This window comes from Teleopsis dalmanni, chromosome 2, assembly GCF_002237135.1.
Source record: "Teleopsis dalmanni isolate 2A chromosome 2, ASM223713v2, whole genome shotgun sequence".
NCBI lineage: Eukaryota > Metazoa > Arthropoda > Insecta > Diptera > Diopsidae > Teleopsis > Teleopsis dalmanni.
Genome location: NC_051847.1, coordinates 207,193,948 through 207,215,957, shown reverse-complemented (window position 1 = coordinate 207,215,957; position 22,010 = coordinate 207,193,948). Strand labels below are relative to the sequence as shown.

The window sequence follows — 22,010 nt, the reverse complement described above, 5'->3', positions numbered from 1 at the left end:
TTAAGCTTTCCTGTTTAATAGCTAGTCCTTCTGGCCCTGAGGCGCTACAATGAATGATTGCTGCGTTAGGTAATTAACATTTTTGTTTGAAGTCGCAGATTTAGACAACCGAAACTGAATTTTATTTAACATTTCGAGCTCATCAAATACAGTAAGTTTATATACTTTCACTTTAAGTTCACTGCGAAATGAAGAAAAAATATATATAGAGTACATACCTATAATACATATATACAGAAAATATATTTCATACATTATTTTCTCTGCAATCAAACATAAATTTTCGATTTTTTTCCCTTCTGGTTCTAATTTTTATTTGTAATTTAATCGTGTTTAACCTATCAGGTGCAGATTTGTTATTTTTATTTAACATTCGCTGTATGCACGTACTTTGCAAGCTAACCTCGTTCACCTTTATCTGTAATTATGTGCGTTCCTATCATGTATGTTTGTTTTGCTTTATAATTTTCTCTTAATTAAGCTATTTTCGTATAACCATTTTTTTTCATATATACGTATCCCCCTTTTCCTTCCGTTTCAAGAAATTAAGATAAGTCATGTGATTTTCTTTCAAGTTAATTATCGGAGCGTGTCAAGGATAAGAAAATCGAATTAATACTACAAAAAAATGACAACAAGAAGACAAAATTAGCACAAAATATTTTTTCTCCAACAAAAAAAAAACAAATCGCCGAATATTAGGATTGCGATTAAAATGACAAACCTTTTGATAAATTCATGGCTTTGGGCACAATCAGACGTTCTTTTCTTTGGGCAAAGGATATAATTCATTAGACAAGCATTAATTTGTGAGACATTAAAGACATCATTTAAAGAGTTATGATTTCATTTAATGTGAGCATAGTTAAAAATACTTAAAAATTTAAGAAAATCACAACAAATTTAGTTAAAGAAATCAATATTTTATTGAATAAATTCAAATAATTATTACTACATTAATTTTGTTTAATTAAGGTTTTGAGTTTTTTGAAAACCTTGTGTGGTCCAACACAAACTCTCTAATAAAAAAGTGGATTCCTCCTAAAAGAAATCGCTTTTGAAGCAACATATCAGTTAACAATCAGACTATTCCATTCCTTCCCCTATCAAAAAAATTAGATAGTATAGTTTTTTGGCCGATTACTTTAGAGGTATCATTTAAATAAGTGTAAAATTATTTTTTGGGGAATATGCAGAAACAATGCCCTTATCGAGTCCTTAATAACTGCGGCGTATTTCACGACGAAATATAAGCAATCAAAAAAGCAATCAGACTGATACAAGCTAATATGAGAGAATACAGTGCGTTCTTTAAATATCACTAACGCTGAAGATAGTCAGACAGTCATAATATCAACCCAATCTATAATATCTGAAATCGAATACTGTTAGGAAATGTCAAACCTCACAAATGAACAACGACAATCTTTCTCACTGGCCTCTCCCTGCTACGTTCGTGGATATAGAAATATTAAAGGATTAGGAGTCTAGATCGCTGGAAAGGGTTCTGAAATAAGAATAAGGAGGCCAATAATTTAAAACAAATTCCACTGTGTGATGTGCTTAGAAGAATAGAAAAATTTGTGGTGACATATGACCTATCGACTACTCGCAGATCAGTCAGAGAGCGAAATTCGGAGACAACTCCGATTGGAAATGATGACAGTTATTTAAACACACGATCTCAATCTAACCTACATTAACCATCAGACTAAGAGTCAGTTCGTCCTCAATAGAAAAAAGCTGAGAAGGTTGACAGTTCCACAATATAATGGAATAAGAGTGCTGAAAAGTTATTTGATAGAACCTGTGTTAACATTTATTTCCTCTTAACACTCATATCACTCTAGACCACCGCGTTTATATATTACTTTTCCCATTATTTTTTTCCAGTTGGCCCTTCTTCTTTTTAATCGCTGTAAACTTTATCAAGCAATTATTTCTAGTTTGTCATTTCTACTTTCCACGATAAGTACACTGACAGAAGTCATCTTATGTGTTAGGGTTTGATGCAACTTCTAATGATTAGGATCTTTTTTTTGTATTTCTAATTCGCCGTCATAGTTTATTTAAAGCGAGTCACCTATTTTTTATATAGCTCCATAGATTTCATTCAAGGTCTTATGTTATTTTTTTCCATTACTATGTATTATTCAGAGGCGCTATGCTCCACAAGGAGATAAAGGAATTAAGAAGAAGAAGAAGATGTATTAGTCATACCTAAAAGTAATAGGTCACGGTAGTAGTTATTGAAGTCCTGTGACTTGATTTCAGACTTAGATAAGCGCATTAAACACAGTCATATAATTGCACTTAAGTATATTTTTTTCTAAATTTACCATTAATTTCCCATTTAATCTTTATCCGCTATATTTTATATACTTTATCTATAGTCTAAGTTGTAATTAATTAATTTATCGGTAACTCAAAGAGCATTAAAGTATTTATGTGTTGCAAATGAATATTTCGTTCAATTTCACACAATTGGCTTAAATTAGCTGATAAATTGTTGAGCGTTTATCCTATGTAAATCCGTTTGCAATATTTCAAGATTAGAGAATTTCAAGTTTCCTAAGCAATTGTATGCTAACTACTATTACAGCACACCCCCACTCCCACTCCCACACCTACACCCACTCTTACCAAAAACCGTAAAACAATTTGAAGATTTAAGACAAAAACCCCCCAAGGATAATGCACGCACAATTGTCTTCACACAATTGAACAGCTTGTAGCTCTCAGAACTAGAAGCACTATTGTGAACTATTCCAACCGGTGGAGGTGGGAACGAAAACAATGGAAACAATTAAATGCAAAGCAAGAAATCTCACATTATTCACAATTAAAACCATAAGAAAAAGAATTGGCAAACAACGTTCCGTATATGCAAAATATGTTGTAGTTTTCCTCTGCCTGAGGAAGTTTTTCCTTGCATACAAATAACTTTTTTCTTGCCTGCCGACCATAATCCAGAAGCAAGGAAATTACGAAATTTAGATTCGAGAATGTGAATATCTGTGCGGCCATAACAGTACATTTGGCTAAATTGTTATGTATATTTTCATTTTATATCTCAACAAAAAATTGCAGTTGCTGGCAAATTAAATAAGGAGCTTTTATGGTACTTTACGTATTGTTCTACTGTTTCTTCTGGATCGAGTCATTCTCCTCCTGTGATGATTCTCTGCTCGGAAACTCAAACAATGGTGTGTTTTTCTTCATTTATTTTTACTACTCTGTCAAATATCGTATCCTTATGTGTTTCGTATTTTAATTACGAACTCCTCAGGATTGTTGGTGCACAATTGTTTTTATTTCAGCACAGTAAGTTTTTGTCTTCAAGTAAAATGCATATAATACTTGTGGTGATTTTCCACATTTTCATTATTAAGCTGCCATGATTAAATAGTAAATTTGCAGTTCATTGAACCGTTTAACAGATTCTTTTTAATTAAATGCCAATTGGATATCTTAGTATATCTACTCAGAGTTTCATACAATATAAAATCATTTATTTATATGTACACTTCTGTCTTTTGCCAGATGTTCATCAGCAAATTTCACCAGAATTAACCACAATTAAAAATCTTCTCAATAAATTCATTTTAATTATTTTTGTATCTTTTCTGCATTTTCCTTGTATCTTATCAAGCGTATCTTTTTATGCATAGATGACTATCTTTAACCCCTAACTTCTGGGAAAGCAACATAAGTTAGATTTTTATATAAATGAACAAAGGATATTAAGTAAAGAATAGATCAATTTTTAAAAATTGTCAAGAATTTATTTATTAGATTGAAAAAAATTTATTTATTTAAGTTGCTCAAAATATCTTGGTTTTATTGTCATAGTAACTCATAACAATTTCGATTTTGTAAAAAATATAGCATTCAATATTGTTTATGATAAAATATTTATATATTATTTAAAATTTTATTGAATATTCATAGCTTTAAGAAATAAATATGAAAAGTATATGATTAAATAAATAATATATTAGAAAAAATAAAATCATAAAACATCAAAAGATAATCCTTTTCTCAATTGAAGAGCAGACTGTCTCTACTAAGTATCCAATTACTTAATGTATCAGCTATTCAGCTAGACAAACACATAGATATGATCAAAAGATTACAAAAGCTTATTTTATAGTAGAGTATATCTTCGTATAAAGATTGTACGGTAGTCTAAAGCGTGTTCTTGTAAACACGAACACTTCTTCGCAATCAATAAAATGAATCGGCTTCGAACACTTCTTCGTAATCAATAAAATGAATCGGCTCCTGATTTTCGATTATTATACAATCTCATTAAAACCACTACCATTACCAGAATCGAACTTAGATTACATTATTATATATAATGCGACATTAGTGTAGATAACATACGTTATTCTCTATCTTAGAAGTACGTTTCCTTTTTATATATTATGCATTTACGGTAGTTAATAACCTTTTGCAAGTATTTTGTTGATACCTACTAACTACTTACTGACTTTATCTATGTATATTTAAGTACAACTTTTTGTTTTTTCAAAAATATTATTTCAACTATTTGTAAATATAATTAAGTATATAAAAATCAAAAAGTATTTTGTACTTATGTAAATACATATATATAACACATTACTTAAATCTATAATTTCTTTAAATTAATATCAAAAATTGTAAAAGTAATTCAAAAAAAAGATTATTAGTTTATATGTAGCAGTTTTACCATTTTATGTACTATTCGATTATAACAGCAAATGCCAAAAATAATCGTGACTCCAGTGCTGAGCAATTATTCAAGTTTATCAGTGCTACAACCATCACAAGTGTATAAGCCACCACAGCTAACATGACCAAATCGCATCGCAACAATAGCATGAACTGGCAGCACGATAAGTCATCAATAATCATCGTTCAAGAGTGGCAAATTCCAAACAAAACAGTAAATGCACTCACCGAAGCTATCTAACCAAAATCCATAGAGCTTGTAGCTGCTCGTAACGAGTACAATATGAACCCAGTCCACTGAAAAACGAAATAAATTGTTCGAGAGGAAAATAATAACATCGAACGAGAACAAAAACGTGTGAACAAAAAAAATCTAAAACATCTAAAAAAACATACAATCAAAAAGAAAAAAAAAAACAAGATGAAAACCTAAACATAACCTAACATAACGTGTATTTTGTAATGTCGCCTTATAAAATAAACGCAACCATAAAAATTGATTTATACGCCTCGAGAGATTTTATCACCCATGAAAATGCTTTAAAGCAGCACTCACACGTACATGTACACACGTAGCACTCTCGTTTCGGTGTGTTTGTATACGAATTGCCGGTTGTTAAGTTGTTTTTGTTGTACTCAAATGAGTTATATGGATGTCGCAGGCTACTTATAGCACAGCACATATTGAGCACTTTCCACCTTCGCTCAGAGCACAAGTACTGTGTGTACACTTTATTATTATATTAAATACATTATGTACATTTACACTATGTATGTGGACTTTTAGGGGTTTAATGGCTGTAGGCCTTGTGGGGCAGCTTTTTTCGTATGCTGTTGTCGGTTGATGATATGTATCTTTGGGTCATTTATTGACTGTACGTCGGATTAATATCTCGATTGCCGCAGCTTCATGTCAGCTTATGGTATGAAAAGTTTATGTTAAGTGGATTTCAATGCTGCGATAAGTAATTTCGGTTATTAAATTCTAAAAGGAAATAATCAAAATATAAAAGCAGTTATCGCAAAACAAAACAAAAAAAAATTATCTATATAAAGAGTAAAATATGATTGCTGTGAGTTTAAAAAATTTACATCAATGGATTAAAGTATTTCTGTTAACATACCTGCTTTTTAACAGAACGGCTAGAGGTGATTTTAAATTATTCAGCCGTGAAGAGTTAATATTTATTATCGTAAGTTTCGTCAGCAAATGGGAGCTAATGTTTGTTTACGAATTTTAATATTCAATAGAAGGTTAATATACTTAACAATAACCAAAATGCTGCAAAGTCCTTAAAATTCAATTTAAATCTGTCATCAATCTATAAAATTCGTGAGAACATTCGTGGGCATCAATTGATGATAAAAATACAGCTCAATCGCTAGCGAGTTCTTTGAACTGAACGAACTCAAATCAATTATGTTATCATTCTATTATTCTATTATTACATTCTATTACATTCCATTCACTTTTTTGACAGATCTATTAAATTATATAAATTATACAGGTTTAATTTGATCTTTTGGTCTTTTTATATCTTAAGGTTTCTTGCAAGGAATGTGTTAGCAAAACGGCGAATCGCAAATTGTGTTCAGAAGAAAGATACCTCTCGATCTGCTACTACAACCAATAAATCAATACACATAGGAATATTAATGAGATGAAATAAAAACAAAATTACAAATTGGTTAAGCACAAAATAACCACTTGCATAGAAGTAGCCATATGTCAGCATGTCTGTCAGCACAGCGGAAAACATCCTAAGTCCATGTTTATGCCCTAAAAGTGGTCTGTGAGAGAAGAGTTCTACTAACCATTATTATCTCATGATATTATTCCTGTTAAACTATTTGTTTTTTAAGATAATGCTGAGATGGTCCGACCAGTCTACTTTCATTATCTCAGTTCGATCAGAACATTGATAAAGGTCGTCACCAGTGACTTTAAGTTCGCCGCCTCCAAAACCTTAAAGTGACTTAGTCTGTAAACCTTTACAAAGATGTGGAGATGTATATAGATATATGTTTAATAAATTCTTTCTCATCTTCAAGATAACAGCCATTGCACAAAGCCTTGTTGAAACATACCTCCATTGTAGTGAAAAAACTACTACCTTCAGCTATTGCGGCTTGAAAAAAATATGTTACTGTTTGTTAATCATTTGTTAGTTCAATGAATTTTGGTCAAACATTTATGAGTAGTAAGCTTTATACTTAAGAAATATATAAGATATTCTTAAGACCAAAATAGTACAGTATAAAGTATTACAATGTTTTATTAGTGATCTGAATAGCTGTCAGACATACGACATAGGTATATGTTTGGTATACATATAACCAACAGCTATATTTGATATGAAAGTAATGCTACTAATAAAGAGTGGTCTAAAGAAAGGTCTTAAGTAAATATTAAAGACATTATTATCAAGTTTGCTTTGGGATTTGTATGTGACTTATTCGGAGTGGTCCTAATAACTATTGAAGAAGTTGTCATTAAGTTTTTTTGTGATTTCGTAAAATGTATTTTTGACTTAGAAACAAAATTATTCATTATAGTTTTCAAGTAAGCATATGTATGTAATACAGAATACATATTGAGGAAAATTTTTTCATCTTTATATGCATTTCTTTTCTTAAAGTTGGAGTAATATATTTGTGTTAATTTATATGTTAATTTAAATTAAAAAGAAGAAACAGCATAAACAAGGGTACTTTGAAATATTGAAGTAATGTCAAATATTTCTTATTAACATATATATTAAGTATTTCCCATTCCAGCGCTAACAGTTAAATTACACCCAAAAGTAAAAAATGAATTTCCACTTTCTGGAAGTCTTTTAAATTTAAATTTATACGTGTCCATATTTTTTTGAATTATTTTCGCCAACACATTTTTCATAATTCACATCATTGTTTTTAACTTAATCTTTTTCCCATCTAATTTTCTACTCACCGACTCATCTACTTCTGGTCAGCGAAACACTCCCAACAACACTAACTGGAGGCATTTTTCACCGACTCGTCCGACAAATGTTCGCGCACACAGACACGCTGGACTGTCAAAAATGGTAATTTATCTTAATTCAGTAATCTGCTGATGCTGGTGTTAAAGCCGCTGCTGATAAAAGCGTTGAAGTAAATTTTGTTCCACACTTCTCTACTTCTTTAGTTGTTTTTAAAAGAATCTTTTGCTTCACGCTTAAATTAGATAACAAAAGAGAAATCCATCCAATTTGGTGAACAAAAATGTAACCGAGTTTTTCACAACATTTTCACACTATTTTCATACGATTTTCTTGCCTTGTCTCAGCTAGATTCTCTGCGTATAGGAAGAGTTAGATTCCACTACAACGGAGGGTAATGTAATTGCAGTTACCAATAGATACTCGAAACATACCACATGCAGTTCAGTAAAATGCTGGCCTACTTTGGCGCAACACCGGAGTAAATTGAAATATGCAAAATGTGCGCAAAAATGCAACACTCAACCCAAGACGCAAATGTTGCATGCAACCGACGTGCACGTAAACAATTTTTCATGCTACGCTCCGGGGCAGATCATTAGAAAAAGATGCACTTATTAAGACACGTATAATGCCAAGGAATTATTGAGCAGCAGGCTTAAGTTGTGTTTGGCTTTGTTGCATGTTGCACTTAACCATAATTTCGGATGATTTAAATTGTGTTGCCGTAACACTTCGAAGATTAACGTACGTAGTTTCTTAGAAATTTTCTATAGCGCTCACTATAAACTTTAAACTGTCAGGCAACATTTGTTTAACATTTTGCTAAGCAACGCAAGGCGCTTCTTTACAAAATCAAAAACTATCACAGACATCAAAAAGTAAATAGGCACACAATGTTTACAAGTTTTTCTCATATCTGGCAACTTGCTTTGTTGCCAGGCTTTTTGTTTGTTAGAAACGAACTTAATTTTGCACTTAAAGATATTTTATCTGCCATTAGGCGTTGCCATAACGCATTTGCACTACGCTACGCTACATTACGCTCTGGTTTCTTTCAAGTTTTAATCTTAAATGAGATATTAGGTGGCAAATGGAGATGCTGCGATAGCATAATTGCCTATGATTATGTATGAAATGCTTTCCACTGAAAGGTAGTACAAGAGCTTACTTACTTCCTTGCAATTTTCCATACATGCTTATATAGAAAGCAGCACAAGTAGCTCTGTAAAATCTTATTTGCAGATGCTTTTATGTTAACGTATCTTAAGCGCTTCTATGATACCTTATGGCCTAGTCTCATATGTGGTTTCATTTTCTGCGACGTGTATTCGTAGTTCCAACAAAGGCTGTTATGTTTGTTCTTATTTCTTAGGCTACTATCTTCTACTCATCTTTTCTTTTTATTCACACTTAGCAAAAAGGAATATTGCATTTAGACTTCTTATCCGCATTTTTGTACAAATTTTATCTACTTTTAGTATTTTTATTAGCGTAAAGATGCATTAAAATGAAATGTTTTTTGCGGCTTTAAAAATTTCAACTGCAGTCTCTCACTTCGGGCGATTAATTTTAATATGCAATAAGAACTCAAAGCAGTAAAGAATTAAGGATCTTAACCACTTTGTGAAGTACATTTGATAACAAGTTTTAGTTTGAGTCTGGATAGCATTTTCATATATTAACAAAAAAAGAGTTAAGGTTTATAAGCAAAATTTAACTAACGTTGTTATTAACATCAGTTAGTAAACAATTACATATAAAAAGAATAAATAAAGTGATTATGAAAGGAAATTACCTTAGTCAGTTTTTAAAGATTTTTAATTAAAACTAAAAATAATCCCTTAGAGAGTAGACACAATATTCTGAGCAGAAAGTGACAGCTTGTAAGAACACTTGCCTTAATGGCTTTAATAGTTTTCTCTAATAATTTTAGATGCTCTTACTTTCAATAGTATGTATAAAATACAGTTTGTTTTTTAATCTTGAAAATAAGTAGCAAAGGACGTATTATAATTCCTTGTGTTAATATTATGTGTTATTATTGTATATGTTCAAATAGTATTCAAACACAAGTATATCGATTTTGTTTGTTAATAAATTAATTACTACTATATAATGAAATAAAAATAATTTATGTTATTATGTGTGTTGATTTGAAAAAGTTTTTTTTTTGGTATATTATCATTACTACAACCTATTGCGTGTTATTTAGTTAGAATCGAAGGACGAAAAAGGACCCAAGTCGTTTCGTGGTCTACTTCGGCTATTCCTTAACTTACTTCAGTGGGTTACTAGTTTAACGGTGTGCTATCCTGACGTCCCACAATATATATATATATTTATATAATAGTTAATAAGTTGATTCGAGATACAAGATATCATATGACTAGGATGAAGTTCTCTGAGACACAGTAAGGACCAATTAACCTTTTAATTTTTAACCAATTAATTTCATTTAATCATGTGAATCGCATATATGAATAAATATCTAAAAATTGACGGAATTTTTTATGTTACCTGTATCGAAGTCAAAAGAGTTAACCTGCGTTTGTTCCTGTCAGAGTAAGAAATTAGAATGGAAAGTAAGTTAATAGATGAAAAACAATTCTCTATAGATTCTTTATCTACAATAGAACCCAAGATGTATGTCTGTTGCAATATTTTAGACACAATTTATTGAACTTAGTCATGGTCATTCTACTAATATATTTAACAGAAAAAAAACTATTTTTACTCTGAAGCAAGGATTTTGCACCCATTTTCATTCGAAAATCTGGTCGTACAATGTTAATGTAAAAAAATCGAACTATTTTCAAGAAAGCAATACTTATACATTAAACAAAACACGAACACTACAAAATGTATGTAACACTCATAAAGCTATTAGTTTACACTAAATAAAAGGTACAAATTTAGTGTTCGCTAATTTCGCGTGCTATTAATTAAAGCAAAATTGTTACTCGCCAGTTTATGGATTGTTGATTTACTGCTTATATTTGTTTACGTTTTTTTTTAAATATGCACTGAATATATTCAGAGATATTTTCTATTTTATATGTAGTATATTTCAATTCAAATATTTTTGTTCATTTATACTGCATTTTGATATTTACCATGAGAATTCACAATAATGATTATTGTAGTCCTCTACCAGTCACTTCCACATATTATATGTATATATAGACTATATTTCTGCATTGATATTCCTCACAATTTTTTAGTAGTACTGTAGTTGCAATTTCTTATATTCAATGGCAAACTTTGAGGAAATAAAATTATAAGAAAAATAAATGAATCCAATAAATTCGAATTCAGTTTGTTTAGGTAATTTTTTTAAATGAATAATTTTTGAAAATTTAACTCTAAATATTTTATTTTCAAAAAATAAATGCAGAAAAAAAAATTAAATAAAATAGCGAAGCATAAAATTGATTATTTTGCTAAAATAAAAATAAAAATATGCAGAAAAATAAAAAAATATAAAAAAAACACAATATGAAATGAAAATGAACATTTACGAAACAAGTAAACAATTTTCTACTCATGACGCATATCCGGAATATTTCCACCGATTCATCATCATTTGCCATGGAACGAGCGCAGTCAGCTACGGTAGTAGCGTTCGAAGTGATTACGCAAATGTTCCGCAGCTACCGTTCCTCTTCTTGTTTTGCTGTTAACATTTGAACGTTGGTTGCTGCTGTCGACCTGCTGCAGTTGTTGATGTTGATTTAGTTGCTGATGCTTTTGCTTTTGCTACTTGTGCCACACTGATGAAGCCGATGATGTGTGCCAATTGTTACAGCTCCAGAAAAAAGCAGCACACGTGACTATACGTCATTAAGTTTCTCCACATGCGAAAGATACATCCGCATTGTTTTTTTTTTCTATTATTGCAGAGACTGCCTTGCAGCGTTGTTTGTTGATTGTTGGTATATGCGAATGTATTTATTCTACATTCTCGAACTCTCTTATTAGTAGTAAGTTTTTCTACTCTTATTTGGGTTTATATAGAATAAATTTTCATAAACAACTGTCAATTTGCATTTAATTTTGTTTATCGGCTTTGTCTTCAGTTTGTATTGCATTTTATTGTGGATTTACTTTTTCAACTTATTGACAATATTTTTCGTAATTTTTTTTTTTTACAGTACCGCTTACATCTGTGCAAGGCGTAATGGGTCGTCAAGCAATGCTACCATGTGACATAACACCAATGGAACGAGATGATGCTGTTTATATGGTACTTTGGTTTCGTGAGGGTGACGGTGAGCCCATATACAAGTAAGTGTGGTATATGGTACATAGTTTCTTATAAAATTGGATATATATATTTTTTCAGAAAAAAAAATTATTTAAAAAAGGATTTAATTTAATTAGCTTGTATTTTATTTTAAACAAACCTAAAAAAAAGTTAAAAAAATCAAAATCTAACAAAAGGATCCACACAGAAAGTCCACTTAATTTATTAAACTCAAATTTAACTAAAAATATTTTAGCCAGAAAATAATTTCTGAAAATATTATAAATAGATTTACTTAAACATGCACATATGTATAATATGTATAAAATGTATATACAGAGCAACTTTTTATCCGTAAATAATTTGCTACATGTTTTAAATTGTGAAGCTAACCACAGTTTTCCACATTCATACATATTCATGCATACATACATGGGCAGATATGAACTTTTTTCACCCTTCCTCGATGCGTTGGTATGGATATGCATACTTTTAATAGCAAAGGATACTTTTTTAACCTGCGTTAAAGTTACATTAACAAAAGCCATTAAAAGCTTTTAATCCTTGTAACTAGTTTATTGCAATTCTATGTATATACATGTGTGCGTGTGTGTGTGTCTGTATAAGAGAACTTTTATTCAAGGTTCACTTTTATTGCTAAACAGCTTAGTGTACGGTTTTTAAACAGAAGGCAGGATTAAAATATTTTATTCATGAGGTGCGCTATTGATAATGTTAACTATTTCCTTTTCATCAATTTGAAATTATTTTTAATTTAAAGGGACAGGCTTAAAAGTACTAAATTTAAGGATTTGTAAAAATTTTCCAATGTAATTAGGAAAAAAAAACTTTATCTAAATATAGGTCAGCATTAAAAACACTACACTATGAATAAAATGTGAAGTAACAAAATAAATAACTAATTTATTTTAAAAATAAATTCAAACCATTTAATTACTCATTGATATCTGTAATGCACTATTAAATAATATTGTTTCGGTTTTAAGAAATAAATATTTCTGAAATATATATTGATTAGTTTAATCATTTACTTTCATAGATACTTTGCTCAAATTTTACATTGCATACTTAAGGCAATTGTAAGTGTTCACTAAAGTCTCACTAAAAATTTAAATTAATGACATGTTCACGGTTGCCACTTATGGTACTTTAGTACCAAAATTGGTATTTTTTTTTCGTTTGGTACTCGTGTTCAAAAAGTGATAGATTTTTGACGACCCAACTTTATTGTAGATATTTCCAATTAATTTTTTTTATAAATGCAACTTTGCACTATTTTATATTTTGTTCATTTATAAAACTATGAAAAACACAGAACGAAAAAATAAAAAAGTCCAACAAAATTTTGGACCTTTTTTTACAGAAATGGTACCTTTTTAAACCAATTTTGGTACAGGAAAAAATTTTCAAGTGGCAACCGTGGACATGTTAGTGGCAATTTGAGCAGAAAGAAAGATCAACTTTTTTGTAAATTAAACGTTTATATCCATACATGACGCATGAACACAGATTTTATTAATATTAATTAATGTTTATTAATTTTGGATCCCGATCCTGATGATAGTTCTCAGGTAAACCCGAAATATAGAATATATTAAAAATAAAAAGATATTATACAAAGCCATAATTTTGAAAAAAAATATGACCTGTAGAGGCATATAAAATTTATATAAAAAAATATATTCCATATTAAACTAAATGAGAACTATAAATTCAACATTATTATTCTTCATGTGCCATTATTTGAAAGTAATAAAATTATTATCTTCGTTGATGTAAATTTTACTCCTCAAACATCATATTTATATAATTCATAGATTTATAAATAAAATTTCATACAAACATATATAGCATACGATTTTTTTTTTTTTAACTAATTCTTATCTCCAACTTCACGTATTTGATGCACATAATATGACCAAGTGCGGAAAATTAAAGTCAACAAGTAAATCATTAAAATAACTATTTGTTTTTCAAAAATATGAATTCTTTATATTTATCTAGTTGCTTAAACTAAATGAGAATTATAAATTCAATATTAACTTAATTATATATTTTTCACGTAAATTATATTTCATTAAAATCGAATTGAAAATTAGCACGAAGATCATGAGGAGTACTCAAATTAGTCAGTGAGATGGGTGAGACTCTGCAGAAACCCCCAGGTATCATAAAGTAATAGTGACCAGATGCACTAACTCCGAAATGTTGTTAACTAGTATGCCACTGTGGCAGTATATGTAGTAAGTTAATATTTCGAAAGTTTTAAGCAAAGTATTACTCAGAGTTGTTAAAAAATTATACTCCATCTGGTAAACTATATCCAAAACCTTGAGCTAGAAAGTTTTCGTATACATATACTACTATAAAGATTAGAAAAGCATCGAAAGTATAGGGCGCAAGAAATTTTAAACAGATCTCATACTTAAAATAGATGATAAATATATTTACTTAGTAATTTACAAGTAGTAGTTCACATTTTATTAATTATGTTTGGATTGTTAGTCAATATCGTATTATGTACATTTTCATAAAATTTCTTTTCCTTTTAAATATTCAATTATATATAATATGACATTATACAATTTTATATTTTAATGTATATTTTAATTTTATATTTAATATCACTCACATTTTTTAGTATTATATATAGAAAGAACTTACTGTTTTCATTAAAATAATGCTTGAGCCCACTTGAAACTTCTATATCCTTATTCCAATTCTTTAATTCTAATCCTTGTGTTTCTCCTATTTTATAGTTTCGATGTACGCGGTCGCCAATTTGGTCAAGCACGTCTCTGGTCATCACCAACTGCATTCGGTTCACGTGCATACTTCAGTGGTACATCCCATCCAGCACAATTGAAAATCGATAACGTCAGCATAAATGATGAAGGAGTATACCGCTGCCGCGTGGATTTCCGCAATTCTCCAACAAGGAATCTAAAAATTAATCTTACAGTAATCGGTAAGTAAAAAATGTTGAGCACTGAATTAACGAGACTAAATAAAATGCATGCAAAACCATAAAAATTACCGAAAATAAAAAAAAGAAAACAATAAAACGATAGCGAAGAGAAAGAGGAATAAAAAACGGAAGTAAATAAGAATGAGAGAAGTAATTGACCAATTTATGCCTCTGGGTGGTGAAAAGCAAGCGAGCGTATTTAATTTGCGTGCACTGTTCAAAGTTATTAAAGCGTATATAATAAGCCAACATATCAAAGATGACTCTGTCTGTCTGTAGTCTGGATGTCTGTTTGTTTGTCCATTCGTGCATGGATGTGGCACCTTTAACTACATTACTGACTGCCCAGAAAACACAAGTAACAATGGCAACTCCAATCCCAAAACAGTAGCAATGAAAGCAACAACAACCTCATACAAAGTCATAGTAGCTATGTTGGAAGTGGTGGAAGCGGTGGTAGCGATGGTATTGGCAACGGAGCCATTATTAAAATGAATATTGTTACTGTATTTGGTATGCAAAATGAGGATGAGCTGCGCTGTAGTCCTGCACTCATACATCCGTTTCCGCTTATTCGCTGTCGCACATATCGCTGCAATGGCAGTCATTTTATTGCCATTAGGATATTGTGGTTGAATAAAACATAAAAAAATGTTTTTAAATAAAAAATAAAAAATAAAAAATGAAATAAAAGCATGAATGCTGAATTAAAAAGAAAATATACGGCAACACCAACAACAGCAACGATTGCTGCTGCATGTAAATCGCAAAGCGTTGAATTGGCAAAGCAATTTAAAAGCTTTATTGCCTCGACCAAAGCATTGTATTAATGCGGCATGCAATTGTATTGTAGTTGGCGCGAATGCGGGTCGAACTGCCACTGCCACTACCACTACCACTGGTAGTGGTGCTAGTATTGGAGTACTAGGTCTGATAGTGCTGGTATTGGTAGTGATGTTGCCGTTTTGTTGACTGCCATTGGTGCGACATTCACTGTAGTAATAAATCCTGTCGCTTTTGCCTGGATTACCTCGAGAAGTAAGGAACCGTTACGCATCGGTTGAGTGCTTCGTTCAGCTTGGTTTGACTCCCAAGCGGAAAACCACAAATAATGTTTCGTGTATTCAACACGGCGCAATAATTTGCATTGCGGTGCGCTACTAACGCTGCCACCGCCACTGCCACCACTACCACTACCACCACTACCCTCTCAATGCGTCCGACTGCGTTGTGTAGCAGCAATTTGTAAAATTTCTTTCATGAGTACTTTTGCATTAACAAAAAGAAGAAAATTTATATACATAAGTAGTAGTAGTAAAAAAAAGGAATAAACAAACCAAAATACTTTAATTTTTATTTACGATTTACTTAACGAGTTTTGCAGCTTTTACTGCAATTATGTTTAGTTTTGAGTTTTTGAAATTTTATTTTCATTTGTTTTTGCTCACAATTTGCATGCTGCAATGCATTTTGGCTCTTACACGAGCACGCATAAATTAGTGACTTATTTGAGTTGAACTTTTCAAATTATAATTATAATTTATATGGCAGTTTACTGCTGAAATCATTGTTTAATACCTAAACACTTCCTACGCATAAAATTTTGTCCCAGCATCAAATTCGGGTCTCATAGCGTTTCTGACAAATGCATACTTTTAACGCACACTTCCGTTCCATGCATCTGCAGTTGCCATTCGCAATATGGCATCTATTTTTGCGGTTGTGGTCATGTAATTCTAACAAATTGCAATTTTGCACATTCTGTGTGCCGATTTAACAAGAGTTGAGATGGCAAACTTCATCCAGTTTTATTACTCCAACATACTATGAGCACACATTACAATCAATTATGCAATAAAATTCCATCCTCAAATTGCAGCTCATAAATTAAGTTTCGCTCATGAAATGAAATTTTGTTAGCAAACAATATTTCAATGGACATTTGTCGTTAAAAGGATATTTCAATTTTAAAACAATTGTTTTTTTTTCTTTTAATCATAAATTATGAAACATTGAATAGAAATCAAAAATCATTTATTAAAGTAATTAAGACAGACATTGAAAATTTTCTCACCACAAAGCAAGTTTATATACCACTCCACATTTAATCTTGAAATAAATTTAAATTTAAGTCAATATCCAAAGGACTTTCAATACTTCATTATGATACTCGGACGTAGTAAAGAAGCTAAGCAAAGAAAATTGAATAACGATAAGAGTCTAGCAACGAAGTATGGTATCTATGCTGGACAGTCCTATAGACCTAAAGTTTACACCATTTGAGGTATATATTTGAACTGTGTGTAATCCTTACTTATTATAGGTAAAAATGATGAGAACACAAAATTAATTTTTCATACTGAATGTACATTACTTTTATATTTAAATGAAGACAGTGAATGAATTTTTTTTATATCAAGTATCAAACTTAATGAAAATGTATCAAGGTTAGTTTAGGCTGAAACAACAGTATATTTCGAGTACTTTCTCTTTTTTTAATGTAAATAAAATGTATTCTCTGATTTTTAATAGCACTTGAGCGCTACATCGCAGCATTTTGTTATACTTAACACATATCTATATTAACAAAAAGTTATGTTTATGTGGTTAATTAGAGCTTGATATAGTTAACCTGTAATAATATGTAATACATACATTTTTTGTCGTGTAGTATTGCTGACAATAATAATTGTTTAAATTAAAAAATGATGTCAAGCATCTTTAGTTAGTTAATTGTTTGACTAACTATCTTGAGCACTTGATCTTGAGCACTTTAACTCTTTCTTAACTCGAGGTATTTTCAAAACCTCTCTTTACGCCTTGACTGGATTATTGTTTATCCTTGTAACCATTCTAAAATATATAAAACTCGTAAAAAATTTACATTAAATTAAAATAGATATAAATACCTTTTTATGTTATAGACCTTTTTAAACCCATACTTAAGAAAGTTAGTTAATAATACAGCACAAGCAGTAAAAAGTTTTACCTGCTAATAAACCCGTCTAAAGACCCAATTTGCGTATATAATGACACAGAAATTTCCCATAAAAGTCGGAAAATACAATAATTTCAAGATAGAAAGTCCGCTTAGCTGCAACCGGAAAAAATGAAGTTGGTTGCATGTTTTATTTCAGAATGAATAAAAAAAAATTTGTTACTGAATAAAAAAAAAAAATATAAAAAATGTAAGTAGAGCGTAGAAAAAGTGCAATATATTTAGAGAATAAAAAAAAAAATCTAGGACAACATGCAAAGTTCAACGTGCAACATCAAATGCCGCACGGCTATAATTTACGTTATGTTCGTTAACGCTATTTTGTACTCATGTTACGTTACGTTATGTTATTACGTATTTTATGCGCTCGTGTCCTGGTGCTTCATCAGCTGCAACTTGCGTCAACGTCAAAGCGTTCAAATTAGCGTAGAAATCAAACCAAATTGCAATTTTCCTTTAGTTTTTTATAACAAAATTTGCAACTGAGGATCTCACAAAAGTACGTGTCATTATATTGAATTAAAAATTTAAATAAATATTTAATTGACCATTTGAGATAATAAAAAGGAACAGAGGAAAATGCTTCGAGGATATAAATTTACTAAATAATTGAAAAGAAGAGCGACATTAGTTTTAATAAAACGTAACAGTATATAAAGCTATTATTTATTAAAATGGAAAAATTTATTTCATATTTTTATATTAAAATAATTTTTTTTTTATAATTAAATAAGTTTAACTCAAACGCGACCATTTTTTACAAAGGATTACAGAGAAGCTAACATTTGCGTTTACAGTAAATGCACTATTAAATGAATAGTCTCATAAGTCTCCTCTTACTGCAATATTGTTAAACCCCGGTTTTTACTTTGTGTTCAAAGTAAACTATTCCAAACGGATAGTTTCATTAAACGAATAGACTTTCTGGTAGCGTCACTATTCACTTGCACTATTTATATGTCATTACTCATATTGAATAATGTATGTACTTGGAATTTAAATTTCTATCAAATTTTTATATCAAAATAATAATTATGTAGTTTGAGCCCTACTGTAAGATACAAATTACCACTTCATGTAAATATTCTCCATATCAAATCATCAAAATATAATGTTATGGAATTGGAAAATTTCACACATAATATAACCAAAAATTTTTATAGTTTGTGGTCTAATTGAAACATATATCACATATTTTATATGATCTTGCTAAAAAAATTTAATCATATGGCTTAAATGATAAGAATTAATAGTTTGTGTCACATCATCTTCATTATTTTCAAAACACTGCAGACTTATCCAGTACAAATATCGCACTACACAGTATTATTTTGTGGATATGACAGTCTTTCACCGTTTACTTTTAATTTTTCACCAACACATACACTACAAATTAGATTATTGACAGATCCACCAAGTAAAAAATGCACCTCTTCACTGAAGAGAAGTCTAGGATTTAATACATCTGTTACAGATCCAATTCCTTCAAATATCTACACAGTCTTGCCTTCACAGTGCATTTAGATAGACGATTACATTGACCATAGTCTTCGCGTAATGCACCCAGTGGACTTACTACAAAGCACTATGTTAGTACTCGTAGTATATTATCACAATTTTGTGCTTGTTCAGCGGCTGTTAAACGATTGCAAAATGCAAACTGTGTCACTAAATTAAACATATGATGCTCTGAAAGACACTTTTGTTTGACATATACTTGGATTAACTTTTTTTTATGCTACCATAACTGTGCCAATTAAAGCTCCAGAAGTGAATAACCGTTTATGTCACATATAATTAATAAATGATATAACATTTTTAACTTTAATACATAATCCATGTGAATATATAAAAATAGTAATAAAATAAAGTAATAAGTAAATAAAAAAACATTGTTCGATTTTAGTAAATCGGTTGAAAGCTAGTTTTTTAATATTAACATACCCTTATTTTAAAGTAAAAATTATTTTACATGTATAATAGTGCATTCTATAAATTATTATTTGATGTACTCAAAAATTATCTCTTCGTGAAACCCCGTCAATTGACAGATTACTGCATCAATGTATAGTTGTTATATTATACTAGATATATTATTAAATATTCGAAATTAGCTAATATCCACATTTTCTAAAATTATTATTTTTGCATAAACAAAATCATAACTATATACATATATTACGTTTCGTAAATAGGTATGTATTTATAATTTACAGCTCATTAACAGCAGTGCAATATAATAAACGACTTAACATAAATTTAGTTAACATAACAAATTCTCTTTGGTACTATGCAAGCCCATTGCTGTTAACAGTCGTAGCGCTGCTGTATGTACAACTTGATTTGTATGATTATAAATCACAAAAATTTGTTCCATTTGTTCATTTTACAACAATCGGCATAATTATGCAAATTTATTTAATAGTTTTTTTTTGTTTTAAAAAAAATTTTAAAACTAATTAAACATCACGCTTTCGATGTGGTACTTATGTTATTTACGCCAGCCATTTCGTATGCAAAATGTAATAGAAACATGTCGTTAAAACCTCAAACAGGCACATTACTGGTTATTTCGTTTAATTAGTATTAAATACCAAAGGTTTTCTATTTTCAAGTAATATTATGCATTTTTACTTAACAATATACAATTACAAATTATTTATTATGCCATTAAATCATAATTAGAACATTTTCATTTAACAGAGACACGCGAACTGCACTTGCTGACATTTCATGTGACATATTTTCTAAATTTTTTTTTTGTTTTTGTTTTATATAATTTATTTTATTTAAACAAAACAAAAAAAAACATCAACAATTTGAAAAATATTTGTAGCATTTGAAATATTTCATTCAACAACTTTACGTGCTGTAATTGCATTGCTGATGCAAATCTGACTAATTGCTAATTGTTGCAATGCATTTTACTGAATGAAATATTTATTGAATAAAATACGTATTGAAATATATATTTAGCTACATTTTTTTTTACCTACTTTATAATAGAATCTATTATGAAAATGAATGCTTATTTGTGTGTTTTGTTTTATTACAGTGCCACCAGATCGACCGATTATCTTTGGTCCTAATCGACATGATAAAGTCAACACCGTCGAAACATTCAATGAGGGAACAAACATAATAATGGCATGCGAAGTTTCTGGCGGTAAGTGACCAATTGATATTTTTTTTTATCAATAATAGTTTTTATATAAAGTTAGTATATAAACGTGTTAGTAAGTAAATATCAGTATTTGGATTTAATGCATTATTAAATTTTATCAATAATAATAATAAGTTAAAAAAAAAATTTCATTAAGTAATCTTTAAAAATTATGATGCTATATAGTATAAAATATATAATATAAAATAATATAAATAACTACCTTAAATAAAATAATATATATCTAATATATGTATTCTATTTATCTTAAATTATTATTTTCTGTTCATATCTGTTTTTATAATATGACAACATAATATAAAATAACATAAATAACACAAAATAAATTTTAAACTAACTCTCTCTTTAATATGGAATATAATATTATAAAACATATAGTAAGGTTACTATATGTTACTTACTATATCTTTTATAATATTATATACCATATTAAAGAGAAAGTTGGTTTAAAATTTATTTTATGTTATTTTATATTATATTGCTATATTATAATATAGAAAATTATAGAAATTATGATAGAAAATAATAATTTAAAATAAATGGAATACATTTATTAGACATATATTATTTTATTTAAGCTTGTTAAAGTTAATATTGTACTCATTATCAATACCATTACTCAATAAAATTTTTTCTACTCCATCTACTTTTTTATGTACTTCTTCATATCCTTTTGATGGACATGCAACAATCATAATTCTGAACCCACATGATGGATACATGAATAAAAAATAACATAAACAACTACAATGTGAATGTATGGGAATCAAATAAACTTCGCATACAAATCCGGATATTCAACAAACATTTCTGCATCCTTAAATGAAATAAATTTTCACAAATAAAACAAACACAAAAACAAACAAAATAAAAAAAATAATAAAAAAATACTTTCGGAACTCTATAAAACA

The 22,010-nt window shown here is 29.5% G+C and overlaps 1 protein-coding gene across 1 annotated transcript in view; it reads left to right on the top strand.

Annotated features, from left to right (window-relative positions):
- The window catches only part of LOC119676633 (hemicentin-1-like), a 41,202-nt gene that overhangs the window by 4,221 nt on the left and 14,971 nt on the right, over window positions 1-22,010 (top strand). The window contains exons 3-5 of the mRNA XM_038087881.1: window positions 11,837-11,969; window positions 14,709-14,917; window positions 20,971-21,081. Of these exons, the coding sequence (XP_037943809.1) occupies window positions 11,837-11,969; window positions 14,709-14,917; window positions 20,971-21,081 (453 nt within the window). The remainder of the gene's footprint in view (window positions 1-11,836; window positions 11,970-14,708; window positions 14,918-20,970; window positions 21,082-22,010) is intronic.